The sequence below is a fragment of the Sabethes cyaneus genome, chromosome 2 (assembly GCF_943734655.1).
Source record: "Sabethes cyaneus chromosome 2, idSabCyanKW18_F2, whole genome shotgun sequence".
Classification (NCBI taxonomy): domain Eukaryota; kingdom Metazoa; phylum Arthropoda; class Insecta; order Diptera; family Culicidae; genus Sabethes; species Sabethes cyaneus.
The window spans coordinates 174,704,851-174,724,671 of record NC_071354.1 but is presented as its reverse complement, the minus strand read 5'-3'; the positions used below and the strand labels follow the sequence as shown (position 1 = coordinate 174,724,671).

The 19,821-nt window shown below is 35.7% G+C and overlaps 1 protein-coding gene across 1 annotated transcript; it reads right to left on the bottom strand.

Annotated features, from left to right (window-relative positions):
- Window positions 1-11,245: 11,245 nt before the first annotated feature.
- Window positions 11,246-12,483, bottom strand: LOC128737222 (peflin). The gene is made up of 4 exons (XM_053831812.1): window positions 12,372-12,483; window positions 12,032-12,278; window positions 11,830-11,973; window positions 11,246-11,772 (listed from the first exon to the last, which is right to left on the bottom strand). The coding sequence occupies exons 1-4, from the start codon at window positions 12,381-12,383 to the stop codon at window positions 11,546-11,548; spliced, it is 630 nt and encodes a 209-aa protein (XP_053687787.1). The 5' UTR covers window positions 12,384-12,483; the 3' UTR covers window positions 11,246-11,545.
- Between the last annotated feature and the right edge of the window lie 7,338 nt (window positions 12,484-19,821).

The window sequence follows — 19,821 nt, the reverse complement described above, 5'->3', positions numbered from 1 at the left end:
GCGATATGCTTATTTTAAATTGTATGCGTGCTTGCGTGTATTGGGTTTTACCCTTCCTTCAAAGCTTGATCTACTTTACCCACTTATTCCTCGCTGCCAGCACTATCCCATATTATAGTCGTCCCTGGCGAGGACTAATGTACACTCTGACCAGTACACTTAACTATAGGAGGGACATTTGCACTGTGAAGAGGCTTCAGAGGGTAAATATAGAATTCAGCACGAAGGAAGGGTAAATGGAGGGGCCTGAGAATAAACCCATGCTAAAGTCACTTGACATCGAATGGCTTGATTCTACTAAGATTCGAACCCACGACCACTCCATGAACAAAAATAAAATAAGCAACACATCTTTTTGTTGTACTTTTAAGTACGAGTTGTTTGATCTGCCACCATTTGCCACCTTGGGAAATATTTAAGCTCAAATTAGTACTATTTTTCATCAAAAATGCTCAAAATCTCCGAAATTGCAGAAAATCGCGTATAATAATGTTCTACAAAAACGTTGATTTTAGCAAGATAAACAACTTTCTAGAACACTATGAACACATAAAAGTTGACCAGAATAAGCCAGGGTTTAAAAACTGTTTTGAAGGATTTGCCCACGAATAACGCTTCATAGACAATTTCCATGAAAAGATACAAGTATGGTGTCTTTGACAAAGTTGTTTGTATTGATATTTACTACAACTTTACCGAAAGTACCAAACCTGTATCTTGAGTGTACGAGAAAATAAATTTCGTATCTCACTTTTAAGGGAATTAATCACCCAAAAGTTTCTCTCACAAGAAGGGGCTTATTATACCAAGAAATGTTCCTAAAGACACTACATGCGAAAAACTTCACGTTTCGGCGCTATATCAAACGATCACGTATTTCGCTGTTTGGACCACTGTGAACTGGCTGCGAAGTCTATTGGACAAACACTGAAGGTCAATCTAAGCTTTAATATTCAACTCCAATTTCAAGTTTCCAGTCTAATTTAATTCCAATTTCATCACCAATTTAAATTTAAATAATCCAATTTAAATATGATTTCATGTCCTATTTAATGTAATATATTATTTCCGAATTCTAGTCCTAGGGTTTTCAAGTTCAATTGAAGTACAATTTCAAGTATAATATAAGTAAAATATGAGTCCTATTCCAAGTCTAATTTAATTCCAATTTAAACACTGATTTCAAGTCCAATATCAAGTTCAACTTCATGTCGAAATTCGTGTCCCGTTTTAGGTTCCATTTCAAGCGCTATTTGATGTCTAATTTCAAGTTCAATTTGAAGTCCAATTTTCAGTTCAAATAAAACATAAAATCCAAGTTGAAGTTGGATCAAATTCAAACCCACTGGAGTGTCCAGGCTGGTGCACACTGGGATACGTGCCCCACCTTCTATAACAAATTTAATGTATAACAAAATAATTTCTCAATTTGTAACTGGGAAGTCCAAAATTGTCAATTCAATTGCCCGGTTATGAATAATTAGCGTTAAGGAAATTAATTGCAGTAAAATTCTGCTTCAAATCCAATTTTAACTTTAATTTCGAGTCCAATTTAAGTCAATTTTTTAAATTCGATTTGGAGTTTAAATTCTAATTCTAATTCAGGTTCAATTTTAATCCCAATTTCATGTCCAGTTCCCAGTCTAATTTCAAATCAAATTTCAAAATCCATTTTAGGTCTGATTTCACCTCCGATCTAAAGTCTCAATTAGTTATTCTAGCTTTCCCAAAAAAGTGATTTTTACCTCATACCAGCTCTGAATATATGAATATTTGATGATAAATTTAATAAAAATCAAAAATGAAGTGACTTTTGACGCTTTTGACAGATTTTGACAGTTTGACAGATCGACATGATGTAAGTCCTTTCTTCCATCTTCCTAATAAAGCTCCGCATTTTGACCGAGAATTTGACAGCTCTCATATGAAACATGTATCATACGATGAGCGATGACCATGATGTATCTATTCAACTGTAATGTCTAAGGCGAGCTAAAGTAGTTCGCTTAGAGCATCCGTAACGGTGCGCTAGTATTTTAGTTGCTCTGGTGACTTTGAACAGCGCTGCTATATTTTTAGTCACTCGTTTTCGTACCGGTCGTTGCTATCGCGGTTGTTATTTTAGTTGTCATATTCCGTACCGGTAAAAACCATACAGCTGTTTTGGAACCAATTTGTAAACCAATGAAAATCAATCATAAATTTAAATAATTGACTATTTAGACATAATGAGGCGGACACAAGTAACAGGTATGGAAGCGGCGGAAATGGTACGTACGCGAGGGAACGAACTGAAAGACGACCGAATCGATCGGTCGGAAGGACGATTACTTCTCGAACAATCCTACATACAGTGCCGAGTAATTCCGCGACCTCTTTCGGACTCATGCATTATTCATGCGCATTGTGAAGGACGTAGAGAAGCTGCCAACCAAGCTGCCAACGCTTATTTCGTTTAGCGGCTGAACTCAAACAGAAGGTTACTGGAAAAAGGATGAATGCCCGAGCTCCCAGAGATGTCGGGATCGTTGAATTGCGGCTACTGGGAATGAAAAAATTGTCACCTTACTTATGTGTTTGTGTCCGCCGGTCCGGTAGAATAAAAGGATGAAATCAAAGATCTCCACTCTCGACCGACCCTCTACACTGTCCTTGCGCAATCCAGTAAGGTGCTTCTCTGCAGATTTCGTTCACTCCTTTCTTCATGGTGTGTCCGATCCGTTTCCCCATACTTCCCCGAATTTTTGTGGCTATCGGCCGTTAAATGATTTATTGTAGGTAACGACTAATAAACAACTACAGGTTTTGTGTTGTCTCCGCTGAGACGCATCACGTTTCGCAGGCATACAGCCAGTAGTACGAATTTATTGTTTGGGTTAAAAATTCGGGTTTTCAAATGTAGAGCGATTTGTACAACAAACGGATATCACCATTGGCGGTAGCGGTTTCTCGTTGTTCGGCTAGAGAGTTAGTCCAGGCTCTGCTCACCTACAATCTCGGTTAACATCTCTTTCTAGTTCGGTGTATCGTTGATGGATAGCTATCTTAGCTGATCAGGTTCACGCTCGCTCTTCCTCTACGTTTCGTCCGAAATCCACTACCTTCGAACGCTGCGCACTTTACCAAGGATTTCGTCACTGGTGCCTGGTGGTGATGAGGGCGTTCTTGTGGCCGTGATGTGTTTCATTTCTATGATAGCGCTCTCTTCCAGATGGGGGAGGGGACTCGAGCCACCATAGAAACATTTCTTGCCTTCAAACACCTCCACATGCCAAATTTGGTTTTATTTGCTTGATTAGTTCTCAAGTTATGCAGAAATTTATGTTTCATTTGTACGAGAGCCCTCCCCCCTTCCAGAAGAGAGAGGGGTCACGAACCATAATAGAAAAAAATCTGGCTCCAAAAATTTCCATATGCTAAATCTAGTTCCATTTGCTTGATCAGTTCCCAAGTTATGCAGAAATGTCTGTTTCATTTGCATGAGAAGCCCCCCCCCCCCCCCCCCCCGCTTCCACTGGGTGGGTTCTCAAGCCATCATAAGAACTTTTCCCGATCAAAAATGCATGCAAATTTTCACGTCGATCCGTTCAGTAGTTTCTGAGTCTGTAAGGTTCATACAGATTGCTATCCGAAAGCAATACTTGCATTAACAACAACAACAATATACTCCGAACCGCAGTTTTTAATAATCATTTGATCCACAATTTTCAATAATAATCCGCATTTGATAATTCTTTGGGTGGGATACACACTTAATCGGTTCGGTAAAATTTTACCGAAATCTAAACAGCAGAACGTTCGGTAAAATTTTTTATTGCACCAAACATTATTAATGATCTGTAAACGTCGATTGGCACCATCGAAATTTTTACCGAACGTTCAGCTGTTTAGATTTCGGTAAAATTTTACCGAATTCGGTACTTTTTGTTAAGTGTGTAGCAGCCTTCTCCAGCGCTGTTATCGGGTTGCTAAATTTGTGCACGCGCTGCTTCCCGAAAGCCCGGTTACTATTTTAGCAGCGCGTTTAGCAGCGACCGGTACGGTACAGAGTGATGACAGAGAGCTGCTAAATTGGGTTTAGCAGCGCACCGTTACGGATGCTCTTATGAGCGCTTCTATGTCGACAGGCTTCACGGCCGGTTGCAAATGTAAGGACAGTTACGTGGCTAGTGCAAAAATCCTACTAACTCTATCTAGGAGAATCTCCTAACCGAGAATCGAACATACGACTTGTTAGTGGCTTGTTAGACCAGCATCGTACCTCGAAGCTAGGTTAATTTGAAATTCAATTGAGGTCTAATTACAATGTCCCGGTTTAAAGCCAATTTCTAGTCTATTTAAACACCGATTTCAAGTCCAATTTCAAGTGCCATTGAGGTCCAATTTCAGTCGGCGTATTGAGGATAGACGAGGAACAGGGGCTAGATGTTCCTCCCCTATGCCCCTATTCTCCCCTCCACCTCTTTCGTATCTTTGTTTTTTTTTCGGCAGAGAGAGCATGCACGGTAAGAAATCGTCCACTGCTTCAGTGACCGGCTTGATGCAGCAAGGGCAGATTACTGTGGAGGGCACCCTGGTACTCCACAGGCTCCGTTGCGGCGAGAGCATTTATAGAACCCCCTCCACCATTCATCCCACGGCACGGGTCGCGTCACACCTTGGATTAGAGGTTTATCCATTCAAGTTTTTACATAATAGCCGTGGATAACAGCTATTAAAACCATCTCCTTTAGGGGCTTTGGACCCTCTGCTTTGGTTCCTAGTAGTTATATCTTCTATAAGAATCGTCCTGCAGGCGGAGAGTTTACACTTTTAAGGCCAACCCCAAGCTGAATTTAATTCCAATTTCGATTTGATGTCTAATTTTGAGTCCACTTTCATATCCAATGTCCAGTCCTAATTCAAGTCGTATTCAATTCTGATTTCAGATTTGCTTTCAAATCAAATTTCAAGCCCAATTTGAGCTCAACATCTAGTCTAGTTCAAATCCAATTTATGTTCGTCTCAATGTCCAATTATCTAATTCAGGTCCAGTTTGAAGTCCAATTCAATGTCGAATATATAGAAGTAAAATGGAACTACTGTAGTCTTGTTGGTGGTATATTTTTACTTTAGTTTACGATAACTTCAGTTTCGCGACGACATTCCTACGAATATAGCGCCTTTTAAAAGCCTAATTCAAAGATTCCCAGTGCAACAAGTTTAGTTATTTTATATCGCCTTTCGCGTCTACTCAAAAATTTAAGTGGCATATTATTTTTAAAGTTCATAGTTTTTAAATTAACAAATACTCAATAATTGCATAATAACAACTCTAGACCAAATCAAATACAATACCTACATAAAACACCGTTAAAGAATGAGATTCAAAACCTTGTACATATATGCAAAGACAAAAGGCGGACAAAACGTTGTACATTTTCAAAATCAAAAAGGGGAAAAGTTTTAAGAGAAGCTGCAATAAGCCGATAATCAAACCGAAACCCAAATCAAAACTTGTAAATATGGCAGAAAGCATTAGCAGATGAAGTAATTTATCAATACAAACAATATTCAGTGCAGAGAATAAGCCAAGGATTTTAAAAAAATCAGTCAATCAATTTATGTGAAACCCATCTTGTTTCATATCAAAACCTTTTTCTGCTAGATTTTCTATCATCTCAGGCTAACATTTAATTTAGACATCCGACTCCGTGAAGCCAATCCGTCCTACGCTTCGGTAACAGAAAACATTGAAGTTATGTTTTAACGCCAACCATGATCCAAACCCAAAAAGTTTAATTTTTTTCAATCAATGTGAAAAAATATAGTTAAAAATAATTCTTTTAAATTACACCTTCAACCGTTACTTACAAACTAGCATGCGATAAACATTAGCGTAATTATTAACGTACAACTCTAAATATCCTAATATCTAACGAAGCACCGCATAACAATTTTGAATGTTGCCGAGTTTAGTTGCAAACATTTTTATGTCGATTCTAAAAGTAGCTAGCGAATTTGAAGTTTTTTAGCCAAACAGTAGCGAAGCTTAGTTCAATAATAAAGTAATAATAAAATAGCCAACAGCTCTATTTGATGATTAACTTCCTTCTCTTAGATAGACCATAGGACCATTTTAGTTGAAAATCTAAAATTGTTGCGTTCGATTATGTTTCTGTCTCACCAACTTGAATATATATGATAACTTTAACTAAAAATAAAGGGATCACAAAAATGGTACAAGAGCTTTACATAAAGGATAAGTTAGGGGAAAGAACTAAACCAACAATGAAAATCATTATCAAATTATCGCTTATCAATTTTTCGAGCAAATTATCCATCATACTAACATACTCCAACGTTATTAAATTGTTAGTCCACATTTCTTAGTCCGGGTGAAATTTAATTCAGCATAATGATTAGGATAAAACGCCAATCCACTTAGAAAATTTACATATAATAAAATGCAAAGCGTTAAAAGCCTTAGGTACTTGATTATTCCATATTATTATCCAAAATAGAAGTTTATTTTCCATCGATAAAGGCAAATATTGAATTTTCAAATTTTAATTAAATCAGCCAGTTGACTTTGTACATATGCAGATAAAAAAGAAACGACTGTAGTATTTAGTAAATATGTAAATATTTCGAATATGGTTTTTCAATTTCGCTTCCATTCGCGTAATGATAAGTAGAAGTAGAACGCAAACGTAGTTAGTAAATCATAATCGAATATAAACAAAACAAAGGATATCGATGCAAACCTATATTTATATATCTATTGAATACGGCCGAAGTGAATTTTTACTATTCTTTTATTGCTAAACAAAATGTGATAATACAAAAAAAAATACCACAGAGTAACTAAAAAGAGAAAAATATATTAAACTGTTATAGAAGTGCGCATTAACACGTAAGCTCGCATCCAACCACAATGTACAGTAGTAGGAAATGATATAGTTTGATTAGTAGAGCTCTACTTTGTAAATAGTACATAGCAATGCAAAACAGCTAACCAGTCCCACGGGCGTTGTACTTCACACAGAACTGGAAGTCCACAGACAGCATAATATGCAAGTAATAAAGAAAAATATCTTAGCAAAATGCCGTGTTTTTTCTAATCTATCCGAATGAAATAGAATTCTTCTTACACTCAGCATGAAGGTTGTTGCTGACCCAAAGATAAACCAGGTAGGTGGGTTTTTTGTAACTTCAAACAGATAGGTATGATAAAATTCACTTTCAACTGAATAATCGAGAAGACAAATTAGTTTTTCATCTTTTGATTCCCTCCTTCCACGTGGCTCCAGTTTGGAATGGAGCCCTGGTTGCTATACGCAGATAAAGAAGGCGGGCCGTCCTCCCCGGATGGTGAAGTTATCTTTGAACGTATGTTTTCGCCAGGTTATGGGCGGCTCAAACAGCGTCTGTCTCGGAGAGTGCGAAATTAAGAAAGAAATGGTCTTTAGCAAGAAAACACGAACACGAATCGGAACATATGGAATATACTAGCCTTTGCGCAGCAAGGCAAATTGGTTCAACTTACATGGAAAGCTTGAAATCCGAATTGAAACGATATCTGTTGATTGAAATCTGTCAAACACAAGAATTGATTCGGATAAGTTTTACCCTACTCTGACGTACGAAGTGAAAATGCTAAATATAGGAGGAGCGAGGAGTTGGATTCCTGCTGAGCCCAAAGGCACATTATTTTATTTAATTGGTTTTTCGTTTTGAAACATAGCCTGATGAATAAAATTCTTCAACTAACGCGATTGTTGGCTGCCGGTTGGACACCGTGTACTTGCCGCTAGGTCTCGCTCCACCTAGTCTAACGATCTTGCTCGCTGCGCTCCTGATCATTCTGTTCCTAATGGATGTGAAGCAAACACCATATTCTCACGATGATTCTTGCAACATACCGTGGTTGTCGTATCCGTCCAGCTATATCCACTTTCTGTTGTTGAATGTTGAATAAACGCTTGTCAAGTGCTATAGTTATCCGGTAATGAGCTATACAATGGTTGAATAAGCTACAAATCAACAAAAATGTGTGTTGGGTGGTAATTGATGGATCGTTCTTCCAACCGTGGGTTTTCCATGACGACTGAACTAAAACTGACCACATCTGCTTTAACCGAAAGTGGAGAAGCAGCTTTCTTAATGTGGGTACATAACAAAAGCAGCGTCGATATTGCATCACGTTGCTGTTGCTGAGACACGATTTCGCGTCGCACGTGTCCAAAAAAGGGAGGAGAAAGTTGGATCTCGTTACGACATTCTTCGATTGGAGAATCTTGAGCTAAAAAAAAGGCCTCTGTCTGTCGAACAACTTCAATCGCAAGCATCGGAGCTAACATCTGATGGACTGTTTGAGAATAATGGACCTGCCTCAAATGTGCCTTTATCATGACTAGTGACGAAACCCTCGACAGATGAAACGCTAGGCGAACGTAAGAAGTGGATTTTGGATGAAACTTGGAGGACAATCGACTAGTGCAAAAAGGCGAATGCCAGCGTTGAACGAATCCGTACCAGAGCGGCTAAGACGGCTACCCATGAACGATACTCCGAAATGGAGAGAACTGTTGAACAAGCTTGTAGGCGGAACAAGAAATACTGGATTTAATTACTCCCGTACTAGCCGAAGAAAGAGGTAGGGTATGGGAGGGTATTTTCAGCAGGTTTCTGAATTCAGCCTATTTGCCTTTTTTTTCGTCAGTAAAAGTACTTTGCCGACGTACGGTTGTAATATGTTATAACCATTTTCTCAAAACTGGAAGAAATCTACTACAGCCTGAATTCGTTAATTAGGCCACGACTGTGTAGGGAATGTGTCAGGCAAAATAAATAAATAAATAAATAAATAAATAAATAAATAAATAAATAAATAAATAAATAAATAAATAAATAAATAAATAAATAAATAAATAAATAAATAAATAAATAAATAAATAAATAAATAAATAAATAAATAAATAAATAAATAAATAAATAAATAAATAAATAAATAAATAAATAAATAAATAAATAAATAAATAAATAAATAAATAAATAAATAAATAAATAAATAAATAAATAAATAAATAAATAAATAAATAAATAAATAAATAAATAAATAAATAAATAAATAAATAAATAAATAAATAAATAAATAAATAAATAAATAAATAAATAAATAAATAAATAAATAAATAAATAAATATTTTTTACGTTCTGAACTATAACGAACGGAAAGGAATACAATCATTTATCACCTAACTGGATTTATTATCCAATCAATTTATTTTGCCTGACACATTCCCTACAGACTGCACTCCAGCTGATTCGCTAATTGGGCCGACTGACAGTTGTTAGAAATTTCTAAACTCGAAAATTCCATACAATTTTGACATTCAAGTTGTCACATAGCCCAAATAGCGAACAATTAACGAAACTTTGCTGTATTTTTTATTCAAAGAACGTCAAAACCACCTGTTCTTCCACTAGAACTAGTGCATAGGCCGAAAAATTAGATGGCATCGCCTAATAGGCCGAAAATACCCTCCCGTGCCCTATGTCTGAAAATTAAACCACACTGCGTACCGCATTCCAAAACCTTACGAAGTTTGTTTGAATCGGTACGCTGCTGTCGTGCTTCATAAAATGCACTGCACGCTCATAATAACCAAGGTGAGTTAAAATAGGTGATCTAGTTTTCACAGTTTGTAGAAGAGAAGAGCGCGGAACGATTGGTTAGCAACCATCGACGTTGTTTATACATTCAACAGTTTCCGCATTGAAAATTTCGGTGATCGTCAAGGGAAACCCAGCGGGGGTGAAAAACAAATTTGAACATCAGAAAACCTCTCTTGACTAACCTTGATAATAACAAAGCACCCGCGACCGGTTTCGGTAATGTATTTCGGGCACCGGTTTTTAATACTTCGAAAACACACGGCATCGTGTACGGTTGCTTCGTGAACCTGCGAAATATACTGGACTGTCAGCGTGAACACTTGTCTTTTTATTAGCCTGTTGGAATAAATATGAGGCGTGTTTTTTGGCAAACTTGAAAATACTCGTCTACAATGGATACCGATGATATTTAACATTTGGAAATGTGTTAACCGAGCGCATGAAAAATCGGTGTTCAACGTTCAACAAATTCAACGTCTCCGGTTATAATGCTTCCTACACTTCGTGTTTGTTTGCATGTTTGTTTGACGTGTACAAAGTGATATCCGCATGTTGCACGACGTCCCCTTAACGGTACCAGAATGAATGCTTAAAATTTATCAGAATTTCTGATTCAGAAATGCGAAATTTTCGTGACAACTGACACTGTCAACTGAAATATTTATGCAGGTATGAAGAAACGTTTGAAGAAAAAACGCATGCTACCTTTTTTAAAGAAACCGAAGAAACACGCTCCGTGCTGTTTTGGTCGAACCTTGTTCTCTGTCACTACAGGAAAATGGCTCGGAAATTTTAAAATCGACAATTTTGCTTGAGTGATACGAAATATAAATCACCTGCGTTCATAAAATCAGGTGGTTGCAGCAACGGCATAAAATCTGATGAAATGTGTAAAACGTAAACGACAGCGTCAAGGTTAGATACAGTTGGAAAGTCGGAATTTTTTTGTATATTGTAATCGTTGAAGTTCAAAAAGTAATCAAGCTTGATCATTAGTGTTAAACCAATTTTTGACCATTCCACCCTTTGAACTTCCATTGCAAGCAGGTTTAACTTAGATCATTTCTGAATGTATGTTGCAGATATCGACAATGATGTTTAAAAATAGATATACAAACAAGCAGAACATAAAACATTCACTCCATTTATTACTGAACATCAAGTAAACAGAAACATAGTAACAAAAAGAGAACAGAACGTATGCTTCGCCATCGTTCCTCTAATTGGTAGGAAATTCGACAATGTAAATACTCCTGATCAGCATATGTCTAAATGTCTAAAAATAAATACACTGTGATCTGCTTTATGCGACTTGTTCATGCGATTTCCAAAAAAAAATCACGGCTTACCCGCAATCGATCTGTTATGTTAAGTCGGATTTGACCTTTTGCATACGATTTTGTCATTTTTAGCTAGTCGTCTGAATGAACATGTTATATTCATACAAGCACACTTACGCGCACGTAAACTTCCCCAACCCGGCATCAATAATTTTTTTGAATTTCATGAGAAAACATACGATAGTTTATACTGCCTGGACACAAAATAACAAAATAAAACTAAAATAAAAGCCATTTCATTAATAGTTAAGCATCTCATAGCCTTAAATTTATTTTTAAAACCAGCAGATGATTTGCAACGTCAGTTTTGGTATCGCTACCGCACATATACGATAAAGCTGCAAAAATCCTTAAAATAATACCTCAATATTGTATAAATTGCTTTCAACTGAGACAGTAGATAGTTAAATGCAACATAACTGGTTACATTCTGAGAACGATGTTAAATTTGTGTAGCTCTATTTCAAACTTAATATACCATCAGAAATAATGGTGATGCGGTGAAGTAGGTATGTGTGGTGCCATCGGACCAGGCTAGTCTTCTTTTACGTAGAAATCGTCAAGGCAATATTGAGGAAATCCTCAAAGCCAATCGTTATGACGCCCTTTTGTTCGCTGTCCCTCACTCTGAATGCTTCAGTAAAACGTTGAATTTGGACACAGGTGACAATAAACTGATCCACCGAAATCTCCTTGCGCTGGACAGGATCGTTTTTCGCAATCAGAAACTGAATGAACTGAGGCGAAAAACGAAAACCCATTTGGGATAGAGCTGCAAGAAAAGTTTAATCAATTTCAAACGTATAATTTATGGACTACTAACGCAAACCCTGAGATAATTCGCCTTCCTCAATGTGACCTGAGGAATCTCGATCATAAGTCTTGAAAGTCTGCAACCATTGATTTATGTAGGCATACAGCTTATCGAATTCATAAATATCAATTGTTCCACTGCGATCACGGTCAAACATTCCTGTAAATAAAAGTACATTCTCTTCTACCAGGCTCGACATTAACACTGTAGACATTACCAATCATTAAAGTACAAGCAGTGTCCGAAAAATGATCTCCGCGGCCATTGATTAGTGCTGCCTGCAGTTCTTTTGCATTAATCTTGCCAGAGCCATCCTTATCTACGCTGCGGAAAATGTTTTGAATTTCCGGATTCACTCCAGGCTGCGGCGGAGGTGCATACCCTCCATATCCACTGGGAGCCTGTCCAGGATAACCACCCTGCGGTTGGCCATAGCCACCGTATTGTTGTCCCGGATAGCCACCCTATAGTGATGCAATTTAATTAAGATTAATTAGTCATATTTACCAGTATCAACCAGATATGATTTTGATTAAATCTATATGGAAAAGTATTACCTGGTAAGCCATTCTGAACAATTTATGTGCAAGGTCTGGTCAACACGTATCAATTACACGAAATAATTTTCTCCGCGTAGCGTATCGTAAATTCTAAAGTAAACTCTGCGTCTGCGAATGAATGAAAAATGACCCACTGTGACTGTCGTAAAAATGTCAAGAAACAGAGAAACAAAATGACAATGATTCATTCCTTGATTCATTCATTCAAAATCAATGAGTATAAATACGTAGGTAAAGAGAAAGGCTTTAATATTGCGAGTCGCGCAATTTGCGACATTTGCCCCTATTTAGACTACCCCGATTTACACGATTATCACATCAGTCGAATTCGCACACAATTTTGCTCAAGGAAAATCAAGGGGTTTCCCTTTCCAGTAAGGCGTATAAGTGCGTAGTAATCAGAGATTACTTATGTAATCATTTATGAATTAATTAGGTAATCAATGGTAATCAGTAGAGTAATCAATGATAATCTTAAGTAATCATTGGTAATCATGTTTAATTTATAGTAATCACAACAGATTGATTACTACACGCAGAAAAATAATTTGTAAATTTAAAAATTATAATGGTTTGAAACAACATTATTTTTTTTTGTTCAAAGGCTAATAAAGATTTATTGTTGCAACAACTATAACTTGCTGTTGTTTTAAAAATATAAAGCGTTTGTTAATTTTTTCTGACAGAATGGCTTTTCAATAAAAATATATTTGAATCTATTTTGTCTTTTTGTTGAAACAACAGCATTTTTATTTCTTTCAAAAAATTTAGAACTTTACATCAAATGTAGTGCAGTTTATTACAATATTGTTCAAATATTAAATATGAGTTAAATTAGTTTGGCGGAACTGTCTTTGTTTATTGAAATAACAAACAAGTTGATTGATTCAAACAAATAAATCATTTATTTCAATGCGCATATCAGTTTATTCAAAACGAATTATTTTTACAGCTTGGTTTACATATCTTTTTCTCAAAAAAGGATAATTTTATTTTATTTATTCATTTTATGTTGTTCTTTTATTATATAATACTTATATCTAACCTAGCATAATTACATAATCTAAAATAAATTTTTCCATCAATGCTGTGCAAATTGATCACTTTAGTATCAAATTTATCTATATTCGGTACAATTAACGCTTGTTCCGATTTAATCACCTCAAATGATTGAAGATGCTCATTGAAATTTGACGGAATATATCTAAAACATATTAAATACAAATTATTGCTTGCATCTGCAATTACATGGTCAATCTCGAATACATTAATTAAGTCTAAATAGCTTATATAAAAAACAACACCGGTTTCAAATGTAGAACCCTCCTTAGTAAAACTATTCATAGATAATATGCATTTTCTATCTAAATTGAACTTTTCGAAATCTAAACTTAAATATTCAAAAGGTATTAAAAATTGTTTAGTAATAGATTTGGTAAGATCGATAAAAGGAGTAACAAAATTGTTATTAAAAACGTTTTGTGCAAACTTATAACAATATTTAATTCCCAAAGATGCATAAATTAATTTTATTGTTATTTACCCTGCTATACTGTTTAGCGTCTCGGTGTTTGGCTTCGCCTCTCATTGCCCACTGATGACGTGGTGTTCCCGAACATAGTATAAATGTCACATAATGGGTGATGTTATGATGCTTTGGTTTTAGGGTATCATTAAATAACAGTTTGTACTGCGAATGATGAATAAATATCAAATCTTTCATTACTGGTAATAAACTATGCGGTATTTTACGCAGCATTAACAGGTGGCATAGCTTCAACAAAACGCAGAAATACAACCAAATTTTATCGTTAACAGGTATTAAATCTCCTATTATTAAAGGAAGAAAGTTTATCAATGTTTTGATCTCACTTGCAGTCATTTTTATTTTACTCTTTACAATGTTTGTATCTTTAATATCGTTTGGAATGTTCGCGGAATTTAATTTTCCAAATATGAATTGATTTTTTCTGGAATTTAATTCCTCAAGAGTAAATAGTTTTTTTATGTTTATAAAGTAATTTAAACAATGTCCAAGTGCATATACACAGACGCCTTCCCACCAATCGTGCATTAAGTCAAAATATACATTATAAGTTATATGATAAGAAGGAATGAGGTTAAAAATGCTCTTTCTTTTAATACCAGTTGACGATATTTCATTAGTATTTACATCTTCCTCATAATTTTCAATTGTTCGAAAACTATCCTCATATTCAATGCAATCAGTTTCTCTTTGTTGACGGTTTCGCTTACAAATTCTACAGTAGAAGTTAGCACGAACGGATTCAACTAAATCAAGAATCCCGGAAAGTCCTAGATTATCTCCTGTTACGAAGCCTAACATGAAATGTACTTTCATTACGTTATTTTTGTAGCTGATTTCTATGCCTGTCGTTTCTAGTTCTATCAATATATCAATAAAATCAGAGAACACGGTATCATTGTCATATTGCTTCCTATTTGCGGTTAAAACATATCCAGCAACGTGTATATTAGCAAGCTTTGCTAGCAAATAGCCTGGCAAGCATGGAATATAATAATAGATTCCACATATAGAAGTTTTAGCACTATGTGGTGAAACAGTGTCTCCAGTATTGAAATCATCAAAAAATAAATTCATCGGCAATACTAGTTTTGCATCCATGCTAGCTCTTCTCTTTTGCCAAATGGAACCATCAACGAGACTGCGAATGTAACCATCCTTGGATGGCGGAAGATGCTTCAAAATAGTGTCCATTACATTTTCTGCTTCAAGGTATTTTCTTAGATGAAATTTGATGGGCATTAGTAAACCTACAATGTTTAATTATTTAGTAATATAATATTAATCTCGTTTGACATAATAAGCCTTACCAGTTACAGGATCATTATCAGTTATTTGCTAGTTTCCCAATACGCCTGGGCGCAATTCATTACTTATCGAAAATTCTTTAGGTTCCACATACAGATCAGCATTTTTAAGCATTTGTACACATTTGTATTCCGAGTTGGCGAAATCAAATACGTTAAACATTTGCTCAAATATTTGCTTTCCTTCCGACGTAACTAAACCTGCCGATGACATAACAGTTACTGCTTCTTGAAACCGATACAATATCTTTTGTTTGAAATCAGATTGTAATTCAAAAACGGCTTTTCTTGGAATCGTATTCTTGCTTAACCATTTAAGATTGAAATCAATGGCAGTATAGTTCATTTGTCCTGTCAGAGCAGCACTATCAATCAGGTCAGCATTATTTTCACTTAGGTTTTCCTTTTCTGGTGAAGCCTGTTCTCCAGTTTTACTTATATCATGCATAGGAACAATAATTGACGTGGACTGGAGATTTGATTTATTAATGCTTTTAATTTTATTGGTCGCCGGTATTCTCTCTCTAGTAGTAGTAAAATGTTGCCGAAAGTGTCTATTGAATGAAGTTCGTATATTGTAGCTTCTCGTGCAATTGTCGATGTTACACTGGTAATGTTCATTATTACTATGCATGTTGTTAATGTGGTTGTAAAAACGATGAAGAGATGTCGTCTGCCACGAGCAATTGTTTTGAATACACGAGATCATTTCAATCGAATTTGCTGCAAATTGCCAAGCGTAACGCCTTCACATTTGCTTGATCCGAACTAGGCGACAAATCGAATAAACATTCGCTCAGTAATTTCCAAGCAGCTACAGATTGCCGTGGGAAATCGATGTCGTATGTCATATAGAATTTTATGCATATGTCCAAAGCTTTCAAAAAATTTGGAAATTTATAAGGAACTGCGTTGGTCCAAACGGTGAAACCGGTTAGATTAATTTTATCCTCTCCGAAAACCACAATTAAAGGCACTGCAGGTACTCCTTTACTGCGCCATGCATTGAACAGTCGTGCTAGTGTCGATTCCAAAAAAGGCTGATTTTGTACATAAACCAAGATGCTTTCTTTCGATTCTAAAATTGTGGGTTTCCAACGAATCTTATCTGTTAAAGTAAGAATTGGACTTGGCAGAATATGGACTAAAAGAGAGACGATGATCGCATCACGGGCATCTGTCAAAACAAGAAATAAATTATTGTTTAGATAATTGCACAATATTTTTAATGTCTTACCATTACGTATGTTGTCACTGTCTAAAAGGGCAAGGAGAGATCGTCCTTCAGAGTCTCTTACTTCAGCATCTAATATTGGCCGAACCGCATAAACAAATTTTGTCCACCGATCAAAGAGAAGCGTATCTTTTCCAGGAAAACGATTTTGGAAATCTAATTGTACCAGCTGATAACCTTGATGGTTTCGTAGCGTTGGTAGTTCCTTTAGTATAGATGCACATGTCCGATTTTCCAATTTATCCAGCTCTATAAATCGTATTTTGCTAAATTGTTGCCACTTTTTGCGCACCTCTTCCCATTCGTCTTGGTTATGATCGAGCCAAGTTTTTGTTTGACGGTATTCTGCGACTGTTGAAAATAAAAATTTTTGATTAAACATAACGTAATCAATTTTACATTACATACGTTGCGTTTCTAATATTGCTGATGACTCGAAATCCAACAACAGACTCTGCTGCTTCGGCATTGAAGTACATGCAGCGGTACTTAATTTATAATTTAAGTTGCGGTCGTACAATCTTCCCTTTGCTTGCTTCCGTAATTTCACTTTATTCCCACAGCTATCCTTGCTGTTCGTAGGTTGGTACCAAGAATCCTGAGAATATAAGAGTGAACTTTTACGAATTCTATAATATAAATATAAATGTCGAATTACACAGTGACAGAGTTCTAGATTCAAACAACAAAAGGGCGCAAGTGAAAATGTTTTGTTTTCTTTTGCACATTACATCCTTCTACTGATTCAATAGATTCAATCCAGAACTAAATTAATACTGTTGAGTGGGAGTTGAGAGATACCATTCGCGTCGGAATATTTTTTGCCCAGCACGTAAAATAAAGCATTTTTTACATGAAGAGGATGACAATTTGTTTCACATTAATATTTTTACCTGCGGTTCGCTTGGAAAAATCTGTCCTAACTCGGTAGCTCGCACTTGTAGTTCTAAAGGTGTAAGTCTTCCGAATCGATCCTTAAACTCGTCTATAACGATATGAGTGATAATTTTTTTGTCGCTTCTCGTTAAGAAGGGATTCTCCGCAAATCGTTTAATAATTGCTTGACCTTTCGCAGATGCATTTAGTAAATGTGTCGCTGTGCACTGATCTCGTGAAATGTTACTGAGATCTTTTGTTGGACTTTCGTAGTGGATGATTGCCTGATTGTCTAGTGTTGGAAGATTCTGTAATGTAATACGAGAGCATTTGAAACATAACCCTATTTATATTTTGTATTTTTCAATGCTTCTCGTTGCTAATAAATAAATCTAGGATTTACCTGTTCTTTTCTCCAGCAGTTCAGATGGTAAATAAACTTCGTCCTTTCTGCGAGAAATGGATATGGGATTAACTCCTCTACTTCATGGCGTTCGACGAGCTTCAGCGTCTGAACATTGTATTGATTCGCTGAAAATACAAAATATTACTAAAAAAAACTAAAACTATATCCAAAATTTACCAAGAAAGCATTCAATAGTTTTTTGGGACAGCTCGAATGACTCTAGCAACCGGATTAATTCTGCTTCCTCCTCCGGTACCTCCTCAACCACGAGCGCGTCGATTTGATAATTTTCACTAGAAGCCATTTTGGATTTGAAAATGTTTTCGTTGATGCTATTTCGTCATTACACGTGTAATTCAAAGTATGCAAGTCAATTAGAGTTATTATTGAAATAACGATGTAGATAGTTGTTTTGAATATTTTTAAATGTCAAAGCAAAACAAGATTGTTACTCAAAACAAACATTAGTTTTTTATAATTTTCAATTTAAATTATGTTTGATTCTAATGAAAAAAAAATTAAAGTTATCTATAATTTTTTGTTTTAAACATTTTATTTTTTTATTTCAAATTAAGCTTGAATTGGAATAAACAGCGGCATTTGATTTGTTTTAAAAATAGGTATTGTAATTTCAACTATGTGTTTTTCTTCTGCGTGTAGTAATCAGAGGTAATCAGTGAAGTAATCATAAGTAACTTTTTACAAAGGTGTGTAGTAATCATTGGAAACCCCTTGAGGAAAATGAAATGAAAAAGAAGGACAAGAAGGAAAAAAGTCAAACTCATAAATTGATTAAACTAAAAGGCACTCTAGTGTCAGATTAAAGCGGGATACGCTGCTGAAAAGTAATGGGTAAAAAGATAGAACAAGAAATACTCAAGAAATCGATTTCTTTTATGATTTCTTAAGCAGTACGCACCTCATAAGAAATATTATTTCACGTTCAGATGGCGCAGTTTTACACACAAATGAATTAAAACGTCACTTTTCTGAACGGAATAATATCCGGCGCAATTATTACCACAAGAAAAAATGATAGGTATTGCTTGTATAGGAGTTGTCAAAATTTCTTCGGTAAATAGCAAGATTTTTTCTTGAGCTGGTTTCTTTTCAGCAGCGTACCCCGCTTAACAGTGTAAAATGCGGTATGTTGCATTAAACGATTATCACAGTAGTCTAAATAGTCATAAAAGGGGCAATAATAGATTCGCTAGATTCATGACAAAATCTCGCATTTTGCACCTTTCTGGACATCGTAGTTGGAAAGTACGACTTGGCCAGTAGAATCAATATATATAGAATGCCAGTGTCGCTGTTTTTCTATATGACTAATTGTGGTAAACATGATGCTAACAATCTGTATCAAGTCTGTGCATCGGGAACTTCGTTGTCAAAGTTGCTCATTGTTATTTATCTGTTCTATATCTGTGCGCTGTTTGGTGCTGTCATCAGTGCGTTCTCCGCTGTATTTTTATGCCAGTGAAATGGTTTTAAACGTTCTTTTTATTTTCATCCGGATGAATAGAATTCCACAACTGCGCCCTTTTGCACCGATTTTTTCAAAAATTTGAAGCAAGCGAAGTTTCCAATCACATTACTTGGCAGCCATAATTGAAATTTTAAACTGGTTGTCAAAGTTTGACAATGAGATTCCCCTTTTGATGAATCTCAGACACACACGCATTTGCATATATAATGTAAATACATTATATGAACATGTGTGATGTTTACCACGCGCACTGCAGCGACACTGGCATTCTATATATATTGATTATATATAGAACTTACTTGGCCGCGGACTTGGCTATATAAAAAGTGTGTAAGAAAGAGAAAGGCCGACTACGGCAATGTTGTTGTTTTCTTTCGTCATACCTATGTATATTCACGAAAAATATCTAGATTAATCCAACTTCAGTAACAAAACGCAATATTGAATATCAACGCAAAAAATATGTTCATTTTCAATGTAAAAGATAAAGACGAATGAAAATTAGAAATACTCAGAGGTGAGAGATACGTGGAAGCAGCCATCTTGGGAGCCAATCTAGCAGCGAAAGTTGTCAAAAGGGAGCCAATCA